This window comes from Hylobates moloch, unplaced genomic scaffold (assembly GCF_009828535.3).
Source record: "Hylobates moloch isolate HMO894 unplaced genomic scaffold, HMol_V3 SCAFFOLD_1, whole genome shotgun sequence".
NCBI classification, from domain to species: domain Eukaryota; kingdom Metazoa; phylum Chordata; class Mammalia; order Primates; family Hylobatidae; genus Hylobates; species Hylobates moloch.
The window spans coordinates 19,612,482-19,636,522 of record NW_026652276.1 but is presented as its reverse complement, the minus strand read 5'-3'; the positions used below and the strand labels follow the sequence as shown (position 1 = coordinate 19,636,522).

The following is a 24,041-nucleotide window of genomic DNA, read 5'->3' as shown; positions in this document are numbered from 1 at the left end:
GAAGAAAGCCCCTCCATTGGGAAATAGGTTGGTGGCAGGCTACTTGCTCGTCTGATTCTTCACAATGATAAAGGTAGGTCAAGGGCACAGAATTTGCAACCAGTGTGTGAAATGAGTGCCTTGTTGATACAAGACTATCATCAAGTAGCTTCTGGATGTGCACCCAAAAACGTCCCAGAAAATTAGCTATCTTGAAATAGAAGCTGGCTGTACCACCAGAGTGAACCTTATTGCTTTGACCTATATCAACAGCACAAGAGAAAGGCAAGGAATTACCAAGCCACAGTAGGAAAGATTTTCACGGCAACAAATGAAACAGAGAAGTACCCAATGCAACAATTTTTAATGACTATATCCCATCCACATAACAAGTCCTTACCCCTTGGATGAGCAAACAACCATCATTTTGCCTTGGCAGCTAAAGAATTTGAGATCATTGTTAGCACTGTGGTCCCAAAATGACAAGCAAAATCAAAAGCAGTCTTGAGTTTTGTGTACACATATTAACACTTAAATGCTTCTTCCTAATAAGTTTCAGGATTAACAAATATTTGTCAAAAGGAACTGTGCTGAGCAATTGAAATCTAATTTGAAATGGAACCACGATAGTCTAATACATATATGCATGAAACGAAGAAGCTTCCTAATAGGCGTAGCTGACACCAAATATGCAATTTACATACATTACACACTAATAATCTCAATTTTAATATTATTCTTTAAAAGCAACTGGATGGGTGGTAGAGTTAAAGGTTTGCTTTTGTAAAATGTGAATAAGAACAAAAAGTTGATCCTGGCATTTTATGCCATTAACCACAGTCTTATTAGTGTAAAGAGCTATCCGCTCTTTCTGGGTCTATTTCAGAGATGGTATCTCATCAACACAAGTCTGTGATGATTCAGTCGGACTTACTAGATGCATGGTGGATAAACTTGATGAGATCTGCAGACCTCCTCTTTGTTCCTGAGTGGTGCTGAGTGGTGGGCAAACATTCAGGCATTTTCAAGCCCAGTACACAAATCTTTATGAGAATTTTTTCTTTCCTCAGTAGATTATCCATGAAATAGGACAGGTGTACTGGTTATTCAATTACATCTTACCCAAGACCTGGACAAAATTTGAAACGAGGCCTCACAGCATAGTTCTTACCATGGGGATTTATTAATAACAGTTAAAGGTTCTCTAAAACAAAACTTTTTTTTGTAATTTAAGCCTATTTTCTTATTTTGTCATTGGTTTCACTCATAAACCAGAAACTAAAATCTGCCCATCTGCTCTAAACACAAAATGTGTTCATAATAATCCAGATTTATACCAAATGTATTTGTAAGTATTGCTGAATTGAGAGGAACTCAAAACTTATAGGCTCTGAGGTTGCAAACAGAACTTCCTCTTTTCAGGGAGGAAAATGCTTAAAATGAATGTAGGAAAGGCTCAGAAAGCTTCTTGGATATCAAATGGCTTCACAGGGAAAAACAATGTCAGTGATATAAGAGTAAATGAATCAAAACCATATGGATCAAATTTTCCTTAAAATACACAGTTTGAAAAATTAAGAAGGAAAAGTGCTTGGCAAAAATGTGTTTTAGGTTTTACCAAAGCCAAAACATTTGAAGAATCATTTGCAATGGTTGATGAACCCTAAATGCAGCCAAGTTGGCCCATTTTGTATACTACAAAACAATAGAAAAGATTTTCCTAGAAACCGTGTAACCCGCTGATACTGTATTTCACTCAGGAAATCTTTAGAAACTGTTACCAAAGAACTGTGGAGTTTGTAGAAGTCGGGTGGCGGGTGAGGCATGAAATGATAAAAGTTTGTTAATTTAATTCTTGTTCTGGGGGTTTGGCTATGTGTGTCTTGGGGGTGGGGGAGCAGTGAGGGTAGTATTTCTTGCAAAGAAAAGTTAATTAGAAGAACGTGGGCCAAATGTCAATTAGCCTCACATCTTGAGCATATGGTAGTACTTCCTCCGTACTCCGTATTCCAAGGCAGCATTCCTTTTTCCTCCTGCATGTGTAGGAAGGTGCTGGTAATGTACTCTCCAGGGATGGAGGGAAAATAAATGGTCTGTATTACCCCATGTACTATATTGTCCTCACATCAACAGAACAGAAACTTTCAGAAGGATGGTACTACAGAAGAAAGCCCGTGTTACAGTGAGTTAAATGCTTTCCTTCCCAGAGTGTATTTTGTCATTCATTATAAGCCCCATCTCCAAAAAGGTTATGCAGTTCAAACAGCTATCCAGAGATGGTAGAAAATTTTGAGGTCATTAGCCTCTCTCCACCCTCTCACACATCACTGAGAATCTCACCTCAAATTCCCTGACACATCCAGCCTTCGATATAGAATGAAAAGCCAAGCCCACCATTTGTGAAGCCATTCAACCATGGCTGCAAGAAAATTCAGTCGAACATCACTGGGGCAGCCCTTGGGAAATGTCTTAGGACATTATGCTTCCTCTGATGGTGACCAGCCACTAAAATGTGTAATTTGTGTTCATAGAAGAACTAGTAAGAACTGGACAAGAGATAGAGTTGGCTCTCAACCCTGCCACTAGCTCACTCCATCAATTAGGTGATTGTGTTGCCTTGGCCTCAGTTTTCCAATAAGCAAAATGAAAATATTCCCCAGATATTGTTGCTGATTCCCTCAGAACAAGAAAATCTTGCCAATGATTAAATAATGCACAAACCCTTTCAGCAACTTGAGGAGGAACAACATCAGAGTTTCTAAAGGTTGCTGTTAGTATTCTGAGATTTAGGCTGTCACAAATACAGATCAGTCCATTGCCAAGCTCTGACCATCTGGATAGGTGTGACCTCCCTGAGACACTGCTTCACACCAGCCCCTCATGAAGCTCAGAGCTTCTCTGAGGAAAGGACTGCGGGCATCTATGATGCGCCATTTGGCAAATGGCTCTAATTCCCAGCCTTTGCTTGAGGGAACAGATACATTAGAGATGCAAAACAAAAACCAACGATTGTACACATACACAAACACACACACACACACACACAGAGAGAGAGAGAGAAATGCTTGGGCTATCCTTATAGTGTCTATTAATTCCTTGATGAGAAACTAGAAAGCCCACTCTACAATCATTCACACACATTCCAGCTCACAATTTCCAAGTGTGGATGGCAAACAATACATCAATTTCAACGGCTCTAGGGAAAAAGTCGAATAAAATGCAGAAATATTTTTAACATGTCAAATAGCTCCACCAGAGAGATCTACAGTGAACTGATCACAGTGACTCAAAAAACTATATCCAATTCGGTGTAAGTTGACAGGTGGCAAAAGGCTTATGATGACACATAAAGACAGAGAAATGGCAAGATACGAAGTTGTACGCACTACTTTCTACTTGCTCAATTATGTTTCTAAAGGAGGCATAAGAACCTAAAAAGCTAGAAGGCAATATGCAAAGATATTCATCGTAGTTACCCTGGGGGATTTGTTTTTCTACTTTATAGACACTTTTTAAGCAATTTTTTTTATTTCTCTACAATGAACATCCAGTGCTTTTAATATGGGGAGAAGATAGAAGATTAATGGAAATTAAACTTAGCAAAAAGAGCATGAGTTGACCTGAACAGAAAAGTTTTAAAAAACTAGTCTCTACTAAATTATTTTATAATATGACTAAAACCTCCTGCATCTGTTTTTTTATGAAACCTGTTTTCTCTTCATTCAACTCTGGACTATAATGGACAAGATCCTAGACCAGGAACCAGGAATCCTAGATTCTAGTCTTAATTCCCTCCCTATCAATCCTTTGGCTGGAAGAAGGTGACGATCATTTTGGGCCTCAGTTGGTTTTCCTGCATATTAGATAACCAGACAGAGGTGGAGGAAGTAGAAGAGTAAGTAGTGAGGAAAAGGAGAAATGGCCATCATAACGCTATTAGTTATTATCAGTTAGCATAACATTGTCTGTGTTATATGATCCAGTATATTCAAAAGTACTGTATAATAAGCAGTGACTTATTATAGATCACCAGCCTTTCTCTAGTCTCTTCTTTAGTTAACAAGTAAACCACGGTGTTAGACACGAGCTCTTTGCTTCACATTTTTCTTTAAAATATTTTTAAGAAAGCCAGACAAGCAAAAGTAGTGTAGGCACCTCTTGCTTAAATAGAGTCATTACAGAGAAGTGATATAGCCCAAAGTCTACAGAAATCTAAGTTCGAATCCAATTCTCCTACTCCATTGTTGCATAAATATGTTTGGCAAGATACTGATCTACTCATTGTCCTTTGCTCTTTAACTTTGCCTGAGGAAATAAGGAGGAACTTCATATTATTTGTCTCTTTTCTAACTCAGTGGGGTTGCTACAAAAACCAAGAGAACATAAATTCCTAGTGGTGGTCTGAGGTGGAAATGTATGGCAAAAATGCAAAATACCCTGCATATTGCAATGTAATCAAGAATTACCATAATATGTAAGATATAGTAAAGAAATACAGGAAAAAAATGCCTGTGGAATTTTCCGTTGCTTAGTATTAGAATGATTTTGCTCTACCATCAACTCCAGAATCATAGCCAGGCTTCTTGAAGTCAAGGATTAATAGTTAGGAGATCATATTCTAGCAATTCTACTTATGTGATACTTATATATACAAAAGAATACACATCATAACATACAAGATAATACACTTGTACAAGAAACTACCAGTTTCACTTATAGAATACAGGTTCTTATTAGTTTTATTGCTATTGAATAAAATAAGGTATAAGAAATGCCAATGGAATCTGGGATCTCACCTTGCAGAAGCAGCTAGGGTAGGAGTTTACTTTCATTAAAACTTTCAAACAAATCATGCTCATAAAAAGCTTTTCTACAGCCCCCAAAACTACAAATCTTAAAAAATTGCGGAGATAAGTACTTCTGATATTACTTCTAAGTTGTGGAAGAAGCTCATATGCCATGAATCTGGGTATTTTAAGGATGACTCTATCAATATGAGTCCATGATTTTCATGCAGAAATCATATTCACAAATGCCAGCACTTGGAAATAAAATGTATTAAAGTCTTGTAGGAAGCACTTTCATTGTTTTCATTTTGTTATTTTTCAGCTGCGGTTTAAAGCCACCTCATAATTTTTTTTTTTTTTATCCCAGGATGTGCTATAGGAATCTATGAAACTTAATTACATTTACTGTTACAAAAAGGGATTTATGAACTTTTGCCTTTAGGCAGAAATGTTTATTTCATTGCCTTTGCTATCCATTCTTTTCAACTCCTCCGGCTTTGAACTTTTCAGCTGCTCACAGTTATCACTGTCGTGCAGAGCCCAGGAACTCCACTCCCAAGACACACACCACAGGTTGAAGAAAACGAAGAGGCAAAGATATAAGAGTTGTTATTTTGGCCACCCTTTGTGCCATTAAAATCTCATTTTCTGCCTATTAGAATGCCCTCTTGGTGCTTAGGCAGTGGTGATAGTCAGTGATTAGTGTGTAATTGAGTATAATTGTCTTTTCACTTTTCATTTGTGTCATTCTGAGCTTCTCTCTGTTTTTCTAACCACCAAGAGGAAAAAGGGGGTTGAGAACAGATAAAGCTGTTCAAACTCTCTGAAGAGATTCTCGATTGCAATTATAGATTGCAACCCCTTGTGACATTTCTCCAAATTTAGTGGGCAGCTATCCTTGCCACCTGGGCCAAGCACTCTCTAATAAAATCAAGGGATCTGTATTTAAACAACTGCTAATAATGTCAACCTCAGACAGATGCCACATGTAGGAAATTTAACCAACCCTCTCACATGCAATTATCAAGGCAATTTATTAATACGATCTCCTAAGAAAAGCTCATAGTCCAATGCAAATTAGAAAAACAATTACAACATTCAAATATTTATATAGTCCCAAAGAGCAGTAATTCCCCTAATTTGTGCATTTATAACTCATTTATTCCAGAGTTCGTAGTCATCAGCTGGGTCTCTCTCCACAGGACTTGTTTGCTTCCTCTCTGATTGTTTTGTCAAAGCTTTAGTGTTTTCTTATAAGGTGCTTTTGATTGAAATCTCATCAATTTAAAACCTTATCAATTGATTGAAACCTTATCAATTTTAAATACGATTCAAAACAAAAAAAACAAAAAACAAAAAACCCGCCACTGTTTGCAAGCTTCTTAACCAAAGCCCAGAACTAGGATACAGAAGGCAAAACATGGCAAACACCTTCACAACTAAATATGAACACAAAGTCTCCAAGATTACATCAAAAATCACTTGAATTTTAAGTCTAAGCTACAACTTTTGATGAAGCCAGTAGGAAGGGTGGAGAGAAAGGAAACTAGAAAACTGAAATCATGTGGCTTGTATAAAGAATACATTATGGTTTAAATTTGGCAATTCATTACACTACTGCCTCAGGGAATTGAGTATTTGGTTCTGGTATACAGCAAATCGTCTGTCTAGAAACACGGGACTGACCTGAGGTGAGAGGCCATTGCCAATGGTGGGGTTCATGGGGTTGGAGGGCCCGGACGGAGGCACAAAGCTGTCTGTATAGCTGGAAAATCCATGTCTGGTGCTGGGGAGGCAGTAGGCAGAGCTGCTGTCTGGGTTGGAAGGAATCGTGCTTTGGTGTACAGTGCTTGGAGGAAGCGGTTGAGGTCTGTGAACTGTGCTGCTGGGATCTGACACGGCTGAAATGAAAAAGATTGTCAACCATCATGTTTTCTTTTAGGCCAGCAGAGAAAGTTCAGTGCAAAAGTTCATCAGCCACCAGGCCATCAGGAGCATCTACTGATCAAATCAAATGTTCACTTCAAAATGCGTTTTTTAACATGCAGTTGTAGAATCACCCATAACAGATACAGTCACACCTATCTCTGCACATACTTGTAAGTAACATATATACTCTCATGGCAGGCTCATCCAGAATACAAATGCAGAAATCATATTAGCAATGCTAACAAACATATTTTGGTAGTGAATGTTATTTATCAATATGAGAATTAACCAATGTAAGGACTGCAAGTCTCAAATTTCTTATCAAATATACTTTTAAAGTACCTAAATAGTTGTGTAATAATATAGCTTCAAATGCCTGGAATGCTCTTTCATAATCCAAAATAATCGGGTCTTACAATTTAACATTATCCCATTCACCTCTGTGTGCTAACAAATAATGACTTTGTCAAAGCTTACCTTCCCTCTATTATTCCTACAGTTAGTAAGCATCATTGAATTCCAGTTAGTTGCAAACTGGAGTAAAACGTAGAGGTAAAATTTTAACAAAAGAAAAGCAAATCCCATGGTTATTTAGGAAGGTTAATTTGTTTTAAAATACTGCAATGGAATTATATTATAGCACAGTTTATCTAGAGATATTCAGATACATCGTAGAACAAACTATGTTTCTGAAATGTGATAGGTACGTTCAGGATAACCTGATGTATTATAATTAACAACATGGTGTCAGCACTGCAGAAGGATTCACTTGTATAAAATATCCACCAGAGAAATCGCCTGGAAGTTACTTTCTAATCTCCTTGAGTCTTCCTCGGTACCTTGTGGAATAGATGTGGGCTGGTAAGAGGTCTCCGACAGCTGGTACGTTGGCAAGGTTGGCATGGCAGTGGGAGGGAACCCCCCGGGAATAAGATGGTTGAAAGCCATCAGTTGATTGGCCCCAGCTTGCTTCCTCCATCTTGCACGGCGGTTGCTAAACCAGACCTATGGATTTAATTTAAAATTTAAAGATTTCACTGATGAAATAATAGTACATTCTTAATGAATTTTTCATGCTAAAACAGATTAGAGGCGTCTTACTGACAGGGCAAATAGATGCAAGAATTCTCCGCCTTCTGTGTTGTTTGGGTGAATGGTCAGGAGTAAAAGAAGAGTTTAGTGCCAAAGGTCAGTAGAGGGGCTTCAGAGACCCTCCATGGTCTTGCAACAACAGCCCCCATGAACCTTGTGAGGACCATGAGCAGGAATCACTGAGCAGGAGTAGGAACAACAGGAACTCCCCTCCCTACCCTCAACACCCACCCACCTGCATGTAGACAGCCTTCTGGGGAGGATACATGAGCCTCTGTGACCCCTGCATGACACATGTCCTAAATTTGGCCTTGCCTATTACACCAAGCCTTGTATTTTATATTCTTATTAGTCTGTCTCTGTATTTCTGTGGTTATTATGGGTATAGCTTCTGGATGGTCATATAAATCGAACAGAGGATAAGTGGAGCCATTTTTTCATCTCTTCCAAAATATGAGACATTGCACTGATTTCGGTGGAAATAAATGCCAAAGAGGTAAGCGTTTCAAGAAATGAAAGCCTTTTTTTATCTAAAATAATTCATTTGTGTCTTATTTATTTCAACAACAGCTTTAAGCTCCTAGAATACGCTGTGTCAAGCACTATGCTAACCAGGTACATTCAGAAAAGCTTGATACAATGTAATAAAATGCCCTCAAATAATTCAAAGCCCAAGTATTCTGTATGAGTCAATGGACAGAAAGGGCAATCATGGCAGCAAGAAATGTAACTAAATATCTAAAATATTGAGAAATTGTGATATAAGGCCTTTCATGGGTCCTGTGCTCCTGCCCAACTCCTACATCTGCAGAATTTAAATGTAGAACCTGGGGTGATTTTTCCACGGAGCACATATGATGTTTCCCCTAAAATGAGAGAGGATTTCTACCAACTAAGATATTCTAATTCCTACATCAAAAGTTCATTGAAATTTTTTTTTTTTTGAGACAGTCTTGCTATGTCGCCCAGTCTGGAGTACAATGGCGCGATCTCAGCTCACCCCAAGCTCCTCCTCACAGGTTCAAGGGATTCTCTTGCCTCAGCCCTCCAAGTAGCTGTGATTACAGGCACCCGCCACCATGCCCAGCTAATTTTTGTATTCTTAGTAGAGACGGGGTTTCACCATGTGGGTCTTGAACTCCTAACCTCAGGTGATCCACCCGCCTCGGCCTCCCAAAGTGCTGGGATTATAGGCGTGAGCCACCCATTGAAACTTAATATGGAGGAAAGCACTGTGTGTTTGGGGGTTGGAAGGATATGAAGGGAATAAAGTAGGATCTCTGCACTCTGGTAGTTTGCTGCCTTGTCCTCATGGGATTCAGAGAGCAGTCAAGGAGACCAAAATAATTGCTCGCTAGAGGTAGAAACTCCACATTTGGAAGCACAGAGAATCAGGAAAACTCTGAAGTGGAAGCAAAAAGTTTCAGCTCATTTTAAAGTTTGATTCTAATTTCGACGAGCGATCGCTTGAGATGGAAGTGACATCCTTCCTGTCATACAGGGCAGGCAGATGCGGCTTGTTCCAGGAGGCCAGCTTGTTAAGAGAAGATGAGAATTGATTTCCTTACAGAGCACTGTTAACAATTTTGCAACTTAATTGTAATTTTTAAAGTCAGATCACTGAAGAGGGGAGGAAAAGATTTTTCTGGAGCAGGAGAGCTCAATTTAATAAATCCTTTGCTGAGGGATTTGCTTAAACTTTTGGTACTCACCCAAGCATTTGTCTGAAAACAGTTTTGTCTTCTCTTGTCATTGTTGCAAGATACTGGTAAGGAAAGCTGTTTGAATTTCCTCAAAACATCAACATTTAATACTCCTTAAGTTTCCAACAGGAAAACGAGGTAAGTTAATATTTTCCCATGTTGATATATAATTGAATTAGAGTCTTACTTAACTTAATAAATTGCCACCTGGGGTAATAGAACCATGAACAGCACTTAATTTCAGGTCTGCATCAACTGTGCTTTCTCACTGCAAGTCTGAATGCCTGTTACCACAGCTCCCAAAGACATCAGGGTAAGAAAATCATTTTCAAGAGAGTTCTGGGAACAAACTGTGTTAGCCTGGGGAGGCTGAGGGTGGGAAATTAGGGTCATGTTCATGCCTGAGTGCACTGTACCATACCACACACTGTGGTTGTAGTTTATATTATAATACATCAAGACTAAGGAGGTACTCCCGGCTCGGATGAGGTAGTCCTCTGCAACTATCTAGACCAGCGATGTACAGTGCATCTCCAGCTTTATATTGCTGGGAGAAGAACTGGACTTCCAAAAGTTTTGATGTAACTTCACTCATGAAGATTTACTATGCTCAATTCCACTGGTGAAACCCTTTATGAAGAACTCAGAAAGGTACGCTTCAGTTGTTGTCAGATTTGTTGCCAATCTCTCTGTGCCACTTGCCTTCTGTAACCTTTAGATAAGTAAACCCAGGGGTGGTGAAGCCTGATCTCTCCATCAATCTCAAGTTACTATTGACTCAAGGTTCATTCTAACTCCACCATAACCCAATTTTTAAAAACAAAAATGTCTTTGCTCAAATAATAAAGAAGAAACATCATGAGTTTCTACAAATACCTTCAAAAGACAGAATCCAAACAGAGTAAGAGTATAAGGGTTTGGGGGTTTGTTTTCATATTTTCTAAAATGATATAAATAGGTAACAAAGACGTTGAGTAAACCCACCAGGAGTTGGATTAAAAAGTCCTTATATTTATAATACAGTATCTATTATATCCACAATAAAAAATGAAGAGAAATTGTTGTGAAGCAAATCTTTACTGAAAAACAAACCTTCAGCAAGAGGTCCAAGAGATTCCCAAAGGGAGGAATTTAAATGTTGTTTGAATTTTGGCTAAATAAATCCAGAGGGCTATTCCTGAGAGAACCAGGGCTTAGTGAGGACTGGCCTGCCTGTCTGTGGCCATTTAACCTGATTTTTTATCATCTTACCATTGCCAGCCTTCTGCATTTCCTAGAACCAGCTGAATTTGCCAAAAGAAGTATTAAAGGAAAAACACACTAAATTTGCAAATTAAGAACTGGTCTTTGACTTCTTTATGTTTTGAAACTCAAAAAAGACAAATTTTCTATTTTTAGTAGACTAAAAAGAGTACCCTAGAAATGACCTTCACTTTCAATACCTGAACTAACCAAGCACAGTGATCCTAGGAGGATGTTATCAGCCCACATTTCACTGAAATTTTCTTGATACTCCTAAGTCTTAGATAACTCTTTCAATATTGTATCACTAATTCCTAACATACAATCAATGAATAATCTACGGAATGGCATGTGTGAGTGTATAACACTGAATAAGTTCATCTAAAATATACATATTTATAACTCAGTAGTTACACTTTCTAGAAATTTCCCCTTGTTTTGAAAAGAATAGCAGTAGCAACAGAGGCAAACTGGCCTATGACTGATGTTCTAGGAGAGAACAGAAATTTACCACCCAATGTCTTTGCCAGTAGGGTGGAAAGAACAAGCTTTACAAAGTTGGCTATACACCTTTAAATGAAATTCTATGATCTACAATTCAATGCAATTTTACTATCCCCATACAAGATTATCTGGCCTTCCACATCACACTTGGCATGTTAAGGAAGTGGGGGCAGGAGGCACAAATTTGTCAGTAACCTACTATACTATTATACACAGTTAATTGCCTATCATTGCATGTATAATATTACATCAAAAGTCTCCCTCAAAGCAAGTTGTTATTTCATTTGATAAACTGCAGCCTGGTTCATTTTTTGCTGCCCCCTGTACTTCCCAATTTGTATGTCTCTCTACTGAGCCCTTCCATAAAGCCATATGTTATGTCTTTGAAAAATGATCTTTAGATGCATTTCTCTAGTAGTATAATGTCAAATGATTTTTTGAAACAAAATTTAAATTGGTTGAAAGAGCTCCATAACATCATGATAACTAGGAAAAAAAGATAATAATTAGAAAAGAAATGTTCATAACTTTTTCTCTTTATGAGTAAGCAAACCAATTTGTTCAGACTCTCAACATTACAAGTTGGGGGGTGGTGGGGAAACTAGTACTTTCTACAGTAAAGATATAACAATACGTCTTATTCACATGTGTGCAATGCAGACCAGGCAAAAGTTGGGTCTCAGCTCCTCACTTACATTAATACTTCTGTGACCATGAACAATTTGCTTAATATCTGGGGTTCTCTGTTTTCCCATGTGCTAAATGGGGAATACAAAAACTACTTCACAAGATTGTTGTGACTATTAAAAATACAAAGCAATCTAAGCATTCAAAAGAATACCAAGGAGATATTAAATGTTCAATAAATGCTAGCTATTAAATAAAAAGTCTCACACTGACACTTCTATCTGAGAAAACCAAGAATTGAAGCTCTGTTTTGTTTCCTTCACTCTGTGGTGTCCAGCCAAAGCCTTTTGTGTCTGTGAGTAAACAGGAAAGTGCCCAGAGAACACCTCAAATAATTGAAAGCCAGTTTGACTTGAATGGAGGCTTAGGCCAAATTTGCTTCCAAGTTTCATGGATTAGTGCTAATTGTCCCATGGTGTCAGACTAATTTTGCCCATCAATAAATTACTGGTTCACATTTTTGGTGGTGTTCTCAGGCAATTCAGCTTACATTATTCAAGACGGATTATTTCAAATGCAATTTGAAAAATGGGGAGAGAATATAATAGTTAATCCTTAGAAAGAGAATTCGCAACAAGATCGTAAAACCTTTGGTTAAATACTAGACTCAGGATGTCGAATGCTGAAGTGCCAAGTACAGTACTTTCCAAGTAGGGAAATTCAGGGCAAGCTGCTCATTTCCCTGGACCTTCTCCTTCACTCTCACCTCCTTTCTCTTTCTATACCAGGTTTTTCCAGCCTTCCTATCACTGCAGCTATCCAACTTTGGCCACTATTTGGAGAGCAGGTTGGAAACAGGATGGGCAAGATTGAACAGGAGGAACACCATGCTCCCATGCATGTGAAAAGACCATGGACACACACAAAAGCACATTCAACTGCATCTTGATACATCCCAAAAGCAAACTCCTGCAGAGAACTTCAGGATGAACATATGTTTGCTTCATTATGAAGCTTAGGATATTCTATACCTATCTGAACTTCTGAACTATACAGATCAGTTAGACGGCTTTAAATCACCATGGTGCTTGTTTAGGAATTCCAAATTACTGATGCTATAAGGATTCTGCCATATTCTCATTCCCTTTCTCTCATTCCCAAGGGTCCTGAGAAATCATGCATTTGGGTCATTCCCAAAATGCATGATTTCTCAGGACCCTTGGGAATCACCATTGTTATTTTTTGGGAATCCTAAATTACTGATGCTATAAGGGTCCTGAGAAATCATGTGTTCTACTAGTTTTTAATTTGGGCATGGGAGAAAGGTTATTTGAGCATATAATGAAAGCCAGAGGCCCTTTCTCTAGTGAACAGTTGTATATACACATACACAAGCAAAGGAGCAAAATTTTGTGTACAAATCTCAAATCTCCCAGATCTCCTGAAGTCCATCCATGATTATCCTGGTGGGGCATGAACCCAAGCTGAGATCATGTGATCTAACCAACCCCATATTTTTTAAAATGGAAAAAAATTAAAAACCTGAAGTCCAAAAGGATTCCAGCAAGATTAAGTAACTTGCTCAACAAAACACATTTGTCAACTGGGAACAAAATCCATATCATCTGACTCCTAGTTAAATTCTATTTCCCCCAGTAACTTTTTTTTCTGTCTTCCATTGTCTTCGTGGTAAAAGAGGATGCTACTTGCTTATTTCATGGGATTCTTAGATGGAATATTTACTAAAACTTTTGCACATCCTAAATATTTGGGCCAGGCATAGTGGCTCACACCTGTAATCTCAGCACTTTGGGAGGCCAAAAATAGGAGGATTGCTTGATTCCAGGAGTTTGAGACCAGCCCCGGCAACATGGTGAAACCTCGTCTCTACAATACAAAAATTAGCTGGGTGTGGTGGCTCAAGCCTGTAGTCGCAGCTACCCAGGAGGCTGAGGTGAGAGGACCATCTGAGCCCAGGAGGCAGAGGTTGCAGTGAGCGGAGATGGCACCACTGTACTCCAGTGCACTCCAGCTCAGGCAACAGAGTAAGAACCTATCTCAAAAAAAATTAATTAATTAATATTTGCAAGTAATTCCTCCCCACAAAACTTTGATGTTTGTCATTATTTGCATAATATTAATAACAGCTACCCTCATTACGGATGAATTAGGCAAATCATCTTTTTTTAAAAAAAACCTTGTAGTGTTATTATTACTAGGCAAATAGTCATTAGTATACAACAGTTCTTACATTGTGTACCCAGATTTGGTTATGATAAACTCAACACAGCTACAGCCTAAATGAATTTATATAAAACACTGACAGAGGCTAAAGCTATTATAGCTTTAGTCCCATCTCTATTTAGAAGAGTGTAGAAATATTTTTCCTCAGGGGGAAAAAAATGAAATGTAGACATGGTTCGGGGTTTGGGGGGTGTTTCGTGTTTGGTTTTCCCAGGTGCCCCAAATTAAACTAACTCACACTTTCTGGCTATCACTCAAACTGAGTTGACTTGGCTACTGCTTTCCCAGATCCTCTAAAAACTAAAGGATTTTCTTCTGGCATTTTAATCAGTGATTAACTACTCCCTTCTTTTTCCTGCTGGGTTAAGTAAAAGATCCATATGCTGGGTGTTCTAGGGAATTTGTTAGGCTATAGATCACAGCCGTGGTGCAAGCCATGATGTGTCTCAAGGGAACTAAAGAAGCCATAAGGAATGTCAAGAGTCACCGGGTTAAAGCCACATTAAGACAGCTGTTACGTTAATGAAGGCCCTGCTTCGAAGAGGAGGTCACTATATGGAAAAGTATGAATTACTGTTTATTAGTGTGATCCCATGTCCACTGAAAATTAATGGGCCATTATTATTATCCTTTGACATTCATTGAGCCAGATGAGAATGCTGGGTGCTGTATAAGCTACATGGGTTTGAAATATATTCTGTCTCCATCCTTAATTTTGACAAAGGCAGGAATGAAAGAGAGCAACATCCAACACTCCTCAGTTTTCCGTCACACTCCTTGCCTGATCTCTTTACAATAAATGTATATTTTTTTTATTCACATTGAGTTCAGAGCTGACACACGGCCTATTTTAAAAATAGATCTAGTGCCAGTGGCTCACACCTGTAATCTCAACAGTTTGGGAAGCTGAGGAGGGAGGATCACTTGAGTCCAGGAGCTCAAGACCAACCTGAGCAATATAGCAAGACCCCAGCTCTACAAAAAAATAGAAAAATAGTTAGCCAGACATGGTGGCACACATCTGTAGACTCAGCTACTCTGGAAGCTGAGGCGGAAGAATCACTTGAGCTTGGAAGATCGAGGCTACACAGTGAGCCGTGATTAAGCCACTGTACTCCAGGCTGGGCAACAAAGTGAGATTCTGTCTCAAAAAAAAAACAGATCTAGTAGGTGGGCTTGGCCAGTTACAGAGGACAGGTGCCAAATCCTGGAATATAGTGGCCACTCAAAAGAGGCATGATTGGACCTCACCTAACATTTGCAGGTAATCACAGAACTATAATAAAAGCAAAGTAGATTTGAAACATATTATTTATAACATTGTTATATATAATATTATACTATTATAATACAGTTTAATTTGTCTGCCCATTTGATTGTGATACAGGTTTTTTCTCCCCACTGTTATATTAATATGCATATTAATATCATTATATTGATATAGTAAAATTAATGTTATGTTAATATAATATTTATATAGTATTATATTATATAATATTACTATATCAATACTGTATTAAAATATTTTTCTATTGAAATATTATGCCTTAGTTAATAAAGGCTATTTCTACACTGTGTGGTGGGGAGAAACACTCTGTTTCCCAATGATAGTAGGTTTCCCAACTTTAAAACATCAGCCCTGTGAAACTTGGTGTATCTACAACTCTTCCTTTCACTCACCTTCCTCCCCACTTCTAGATTACACAATTGGTTGCCCATTCTACCTCTGAATACCTTCACCACCATCTCTTTCTTGCCATTCCCACTGCTACTACCTATCTCATGCCATAGCCCCCACTCCCTGTCACATCAAATGTGAGCTCACTAGCCTGAAACCCAAGACCTCCACAGGATGTCCTCAGCCTAGCTACCAAACCCTATTTCTTCCACCACTCTACCACTCCTTACATTCTAATCAAACTAACTATTCTCTCGATATGACTAGAGTGAAAAAGAAAGGTCATCTTACATGTAGCCCACCACTTCTACCTCTCTGCCTCTGCTCATATAATTCCCTATTACTAATATATTCTCCTTATGCACCTGGCCCAATGAATATCTATCTAGCCTGGAAAGTTCATCTTAAATCTGCCCTCTGGGCCCAGCACAATGGCTCATGCCTATAATCCTAGCACTTTGGGAAGCCAAGGCAAGTGGATCGCTTGAACCTGGGAGTTCAAGAACAGCCTGGGCAACATGGCAAAATTCGATCTCTTCAAAAAATTATCCAGGCATGGTGGCATGCACCTGTAGTCCTAACTATCTGGGAAGCTGAGGTGGGAGGATTACCTGAGCTCAGGAGGTGTAGGCTGCAGTGAGCTGTGATTGTACCACTGTACTCCAACCTGGGCTACAGAATGAGACCCTGTCTCAAAAAAAAAAAAAAATCAAATCTGCCTTCTTCATGTACCTCTCTTCATTCCTTCAAGATCTCATCCCTTGAGTTCATGTCCTTTGCAGGGACATGGATGAACCTGGAAATCATCATTCTCAGCAAACTAACACAGGAACAGAAAACCAAACACCGCATGTTCTCACTCATGAGTGAGAGTTGAACAATGAGAACACGTGGACACAGGGAGGGGAAAATCACACAGCAGGGCCTGTTGTGGGGTGGGAGGCTAGGAGGGATAGCATTAGGAGAAATACCTAATGTAGATGACAGGTTGATGGGTGCAGCAAACCACCATGGCACGTGTTATACCTATGTAACAAACCTGCCCTTCTGCACATATATCCCAGAACTTAAAGTATAATTTTAAAAAAAAGAAAAAAAAAAGGCTGGGCGCGGTGGCTCATGCTTGTAATCCCAGCACTTTGGGAGGCCGAGGCAGCCGAATCACAAGGTCAGGAGTTCGAGACCAGCCTGACCAACATGGTGAATCCCCATATCTACTAAAAATACAAAAATCAACCAAGCCTGGTGGCAAGCACCTGTATCCCAGCTATTCGGGAAGCTGAGGCAGAAGAATCGCTTGAACCCGGGAGGCAGAGGTTGCAGTGAGCTGAGGTTGCACCACTGCACTCCAGCCTGGGTGACAGAGTGAGACTCCATCTCAAAAAAAAAAAAAAAAAAAAACTCATCCTTTCCTCTTCTCAACTCCATTGCACTTTTTCTCTTTCTGCACTTATCACATCTGTGCTATTTTTAAATTATTTGTATGTTTACTTTTTTTACCTTTCTTAGATTGCAGCTCCTTGAGAGAACTGTCTTAATTGATCTTAGCATTCCTTGACTTTCCTAGCACTATGATGATCATATAGAAGTTTGAAGAAAACAATCTGTCTGAGCTCTGCACCCTGGAAGAGACTATTTCTGTAAAATTCTGTAATAGGAGAGTTAATTAGCTGCATCTATGAACGTGTTGATCAATCTAGGGACCCTATCAACTGATTAGTCCACTGCTGAGTCCCCAGCCTGCAAGTTAAGACTCTAGAAATAACACACAATATTTGCAGACAAGGTAATTTAACTTCTAGAGTGGTGAGGAGTTCCAGGATACCCTAAGATATCTGCCATCTTTCAAACACTGTTTTACTAACTCCAGGAAGAAGTTCCTCATTAATGATGAAAACATTATGCTATACTCGATAGAAACATATTACATCTAAGTAGCCTTTCCAGAAGGTTCAGAGCACCTCTAAGAGTTCAAAAGATAATTCAACATGTTCTTTAAGTAATATAATTACTTGAAATGCTTCTTAATTATAAAATCCTTAAATGAAGGAATTTCACGTTACGCACCTTTGCACATTTTCATAATTGAAAGGTCACAGAGATGAAGCGTATGTGATCCAATTATCTCTAGACTCACTTTGCAGCTATGCCACCTTGGGTAGTTACTGATAGAGTCCAAGTCTCAGTTTCCTTATTTGTAAATGGAGAGGAGCAATCATAGTACCCACCTAGGATTTTAATAATGATTCAATGGGTTAATTCATGTGAAGCACTTAAAATAGTGCCTGGGACAGAGTAACCACTCAAAATTTATTTGCTCTTACTTGTGTATCGCCCCCAAAGTCCATATAGTGCTGGTATATAATGAGGATTCCTGAAATGCTGAGTTAGTCACGTGAAGTGGTGGACTTCTGTGTGTCATAAATGATATAGTTGTATTCTGTCAGTAATAATCATCAAAGTCTTAATAATATGCATCCCTAGTAAAGGGCCATTTCTAATATATGTTTGGTGGGGGTTGATATATGTTTTAGATGAGAAGATGCTTGTTTGTTTCTTGTCTGGACTGAAGTAGGACACAGAGGTTTGGACAACAGTACCTGCACTCGGGCCTCGGTGAGCTTCGCCCTCTGGGCCAATTCCTCCCTAGTATAAATGTCAGGGTAATGAGTTCTCTCAAAAGCACGCTCCAGTTCCTCCAGCTGTTCTGCTGTGAAGGTGGTTCGGCTTCTGCGCTGTTTCCTCTTTAGTGGTAAATCTGGTTCAGAGTCAATATCAGAGCCTTCATCTGATTGGGGTGCTGAAGCTAAAAGCACAGAAGAAAAAAACATCATAAAATGTGAATCAAAAAAATAAAACTGAGATTGAATCCAAGTTCTCTCTCCAACTGCAAGACCCCATTACAGTGGTCCCTATACCTAAAGTAAAATAAATGTGGATCAAAAAACAAGTCTAACCAACCCAGAATAATTCAAATCCTGGTCTACAGTGCATTCCCAATGTCTTCCATGGACACCAAGCACCCCACCCCCATGCAGTCCTGCATCATTAAATAATATTTAATTTCTTCCCCTACTCTATCTTTCTGCCCCCTAGGCAGAAATAATTGCTTATAGCATCTGTCATTCTAGGCCAATTATGAGCTCTTAGAAAACAGGGACAGGCCTTATTCCATTTGTATGGCCCTATGCTTACTACTTAATGGGTAATTGTGAACTGTCCCTAACCGAAGTTTAGAGTCTGGGTCTCTGCTAAGTAGGTGGGCGTCTGTCCAGGACAGCTGCTTTATTTAAGAAAGCCAATGCCAAAAAAAAAAAAAAAAAAAAAAAAAAAAAGTATGGTCCCTTTTGTAAAAAAATATTACGAGATTCAAGAAGGCAACAACAGATCATTAACCCAATCCCAGGGCCATTCTGAGTGTGTGGCCCTGAGCAACTGTGTAAGACAAAAATGCCCCTGAAGCCACCGTGTGGTGGCCTAACACACACAAAGCTTGTGTGTATTTGCCTGTACTCACATGTGGAAGGGAATTTCAAAATTGAGTGGGCAGGTACATGGGCAAGAGAGGGAGGAAGTGGGAAATTTGATAGAAATTACATTAGTGATACAATATGGTTAGTACTCGCGTAAGAACAGGGTCTGAATCTGTGGCTGCAACTAGCAAAACTTGAGCACAAGTGGTTCCATTTCCAGGCCAGAATTTGATGAGGGCAGGGGTGGAGCAGGCATTTTCCCTGTTTCTGCTAGGAATGCATTAGGGATCCCATAGCAAAGTGAACTCTTACAGTAATACAGCAACGCTGGCTATAGAGGGTTCTGCAGTGTGAGGGAGAATGCATCAGACCAGGGCTGTGGGCAGGAAGAGCAGCCCTCTCCCGACACCCCAGATACTGGGGTAGTGGGCAAAGATCTGTCAAAGGGTTATCAGGCCATAGACCCTGAGCCTAGAGGGGGAACCAGAGCAGCCTGACTCTTCAACATATCCAAATGTGCTCTGAAAATTCCCCCAAATAACTAAGGGATCCTGTAAAGAAGGGGCCGAGGTTACTGTCAGCAAATGCCACAGTAAGCCAGAAAATTGTAGATTATTAATGTCAATGTCACTCTAACTCATTTGCACCTTCAGGCTGATAGAACCTGGGGAAATGAAGGTGGTGCTAGAAGCAATGTGAAAATGTGTAAGTCCTATACTTCTAATTCTCTTTTATCTTAAACTCCAACTTAACTCTGCCCTACAGAAATCTAAAATTTCATTCTATTTCAGTAGAAATTTTAAACTGCCCCAAATGGTACACATCCAAAATGAACCCATAAATGTGATTTTCAGTTTTCTAACATTTTAATACTTCCATACTTTATTCACATCTAAATATTATGAAACTAAGAGGCAATAGAGTAAATTAATAGTGTATGTGATAAATTTTTTAAAATATACCTGAAAACAAATACATGTGCATAAAACAAAGGAGAAGTATTACATATAATGCACCTAATGTGTGTTAGATATTATTTTTGATTTTTCAATTATCTAATTTAATATAAAATTATTTCATTTAACATAAATCTTATGTTAGGATATTTTACTATTAACTTAAAGAAAGAAAACCAGACTTTCTCTAGTTATGACAATATTTTAAAGGACAACATGCTAAAAATTACGCCATGCATTGCATTATAAACTCCAAAAGCTCCCAATGCAACTTATATGCATGTATGATTGATAAATGTAAGCTAAACTAAATGAGCAATAATTTGTGCCAAGTCATAGAGCAGTGTTTCATAAGCTTCTGGAGCATTAGGATCACCTGGAGGGCTTAAAACAGACTGGTGGATCCCCTTCCATGGTTTCAATTCAGTAGATCTGAGGTGGGCTTCAAGAGTTTGCATGTCTAACACATTCCCAGGTGATTGATGCTGATTCTACTGACCCCAGACAACACTGAGAACCACCTCTATAGAATATTCTAGATTAATTCTTGCCACTCTCAAAATTTTCAACTCTGTAAAATACATCTGCCACAATTAACTGAAAGTCACTCCCACATATATATTTTTAAACTGTGAACAATATGCTCCCTAAGAAACAAATTACATATTCCCCTAAGAAGACAAATTTCCATAAAACATTTTCCTTCAGTGCTTCCAGTTTCTAACCTTTCTTTCCAAAGTGAATTCAGGTGAAACAGTCAATAGCATTTAAAGACTGACTGAAAGCTTCCTCTGCCCAAGAGAACCCTAAATCTTTGCTTGCACATTCTCTTACTATGATCCCATTAGGATAATAGTATGTGGAAATTTTCATGTTTCCTTTGGGAGTCTCTGGGGTTATTAAATTCTTTCAAGTAAATATGATGCGCCATGCACTGTCAGGTCAATTAATCAAAATCATCTCTAGTTTCTGAAGAAAAAGCCTGCTTAGATTTACAAGCACCAGTGAGAATTAATCCTGAGGGTCAAGACCACGGTGTTTCACCTTAACAATCAACATCCCCCAGAAAATAAACTGGGTGAGCTCAAAGCCCTTCTCTGCCTTGTTCACTGCTGGAACCCTTAGAACACAGTAGGCACTCAATAAGGACACGTTGAATGAATGCCAAGTGTGGGGCAAATTTCAGATTTGCTCCAACACTGATTTATTTGCCACTGTTTTACATCTTTATTTTTAAAATGGAAATTCTTCTCTTATGACATCTCCCAACATCTATTCAGATGGGCTTTGGAAGTCTGTGAGGCCTGAACAATCACGTTGAATGTTTAACAGGTATTTATAGACCTGCATTGTTTGGAAGAATGATTACCAATTTTTTCAGAGGATTGTGGGTTTTTTTAAAGATGAAAACTAGCATAGCTAGTAATGTAAAAGCCTCAGAATTTGGGACAGTACACCTGTCAAACGGGAATGCAGGTATCCTAAGGTGATTTCAGGGAGGACAGAAACTTCCAGTGGAGGAGAAGGGCAAAAGCTCCCTTGATCCTGACTTTGAGTATAAATATAGGCCATGAAAGCAGGGCCTGGTGATTCTTTAAAAGAAAAAAAAGCCTCAGAATTTAAGAGTTCAATAGGACAGCCGTTACCACCAAAAATAAAACTCTCTTTAACAAGCTTACAAATCACTACTCTTACTTCTAGACTGTTTATTCAAAAGCAATGGAAAGGTTGCATCTAACTGGGAAAACCACCATACAGCATAATTTCAGAAGATGTTGAGGAAATGATTTGCCTGATTTTTCAGCTAGAAACTTATTTGAGAAACCAGATAATTTTTGGCAATATGAAGCCACAATCTTACAAGATAATTCTAACTTTTCCCCATCTGTAAACCCCAAAGGGATGTGGGCTTTAAAATATGTAAAGTCAGCAACCCAAGATTAGTCTGCCAGCTAGGAAAAACTAGCTATTTCTAAACATGGAAATACTACTATTTCTTATATCATTCAATAGAAATAAAATTTATTTGTACAGTACTTGATTCACAATCATCACCTCAATTTGAATCATTTCATTTTTGTTTGTTTGTTTGTTTTAGAGACAGGGTCTTGCTTTGTTGCCCAGGCTGGTCTTAAACTCCTGGGCTCAAGCAGTCTTCCCACCCCAGACTCCCACATAGCTGGGACTACAGACTCACACCAACTGGCAGAATCATCCAATTTTTACCAAGAACAAATCTAAAACTTAAATCCCATTTTAAGAGCACATAGGAGGCCCATTTTGCTGGATTTCATCTATTTTACATACTCAGTTTTACTTAAGCTACTACAACCAATTGATCCTAGATACAAATAATCTAATTCTAAATATTACACGGAAAGTAAAAACAAGGCTTTCTTTCAGGAAGCTTAATAGAAAGAAATTATATCTTTTTTCTCTGTAGAATATCTAATGCTATGATTTGGAAACCACAAATGTGTTAGCAGGACTGTTGTGTAAATGAGTTAATAAATTGCCAGGATACAACAATTAGATTAAATATAAACTCTTTGGACTATTACTACTGTACAACTTTAATATTAAGGGAAGATTTTAAATTACACTTAAGTTGCTCAATCATATTTTACAGATGCCTTCACAAAGAAAATTTCCTTTATTATTGAGATACCGTTCCCAAATTTGAAATTCCAGAATAGATCTCATAAGAAAATCTGTATCAATACATCAGGCACAGCATTCTAAATGGAAATTTCATTGCTTTAAATTGCAAAAACAGTTGCAGATTTTATCCCAATCTATATTGCCATCAGATTTAGAAATTTTTGACTCTATTATTAAAACCCCTTTACAATCCATTATCTGGCTTACCTATTAGTTTAGCTCAATATCACCAATGACCCTAGAGCAACGCTTTCCAGGAGGATGAAGATTTCTTTCCCTTCCCCCTTAACTGCACAGCAACCCTAGGAATTAGGTACTTATCCCACTGTACAGAAAAAGGAAACTGGGACTCCAAGAGGTTGTTCAGTTCATACAGCTAAGGAAGATAGAATTTGACCCAGATCTATGGGACTTCAGAGGACATACTTGCTGGCTTGCTTCTAGCTTAGAGTATCTTAAATGAGTGTTGAGTCTTTTATCACATGCGCGCACACACACACACACACAGTTCTTTTGAAGAGGAATAACAGAAATGAACAAAAACAGAAATTCAAATATCAATCACTTAGCTAATCACCACTATTGCTACCATTTATCCCAAATTTTCAAAAACTGCCCTGCATAAAATGAAATCTACCGAACTACTAGAGTTGGATCAATATTATACACCTATCCAAACAATTTTCCAATGGATTCAATTCAACAAACACTTATTTAAATCTTTACATGTTTCCAAGGTATAGTTTTTAAACAATAATAAGGCACTAAGAAATAAATCAACTTTGCCAAGATATTCAATGGATTTAAGAAATCAAAGTAGTTCATCTGACCATTTGCAGTCTTTACTAAGAACCATCACAGACCATTGATATCTAGGGTCAGTCTGGAACCTGCCAATAATCATAAGCTGGTGAACTGATTATTCATTTTATATCTTTATTAAAGTTTTAATTTTGGTATTTTATATTACAATGAATGTAATAAAAATTTATCAAGGGCTAAAATGGTCTTCTGAAGCAAAAGTGCAGGAAGGAATAACTGGAAACATATCAGGATAATCTCAGTTTATTCAGCAGAAACTCCAGTGTGATCGCTGGAAAGCATCACCTCTCACCGAAGTATTTCAACTCTGTGCTTTATAAGAAAGTTTGATCTCAAGCTAATTT

General features: G+C 38.4%; 1 protein-coding gene across 2 annotated transcripts in view; it reads right to left on the bottom strand.

The window, feature by feature from the left end:
• PAX3 (paired box 3) overlaps positions 1–24,041 on the bottom strand; it is a 98,166-nt gene that overhangs the window by 12,574 nt on the left and 61,551 nt on the right. For both annotated transcript variants that reach the window (XM_032753316.2, XM_032753318.2), the window contains exons 5-7: positions 18,386–18,591; positions 7,535–7,700; positions 6,453–6,667 (exon numbers count right to left, since the gene is read on the bottom strand). In XM_032753316.2, coding sequence (XP_032609207.1) covers positions 6,453–6,667; positions 7,535–7,700; positions 18,386–18,591 — 587 coding nt within the window. The remainder of the gene's footprint in view (positions 1–6,452; positions 6,668–7,534; positions 7,701–18,385; positions 18,592–24,041) is intronic.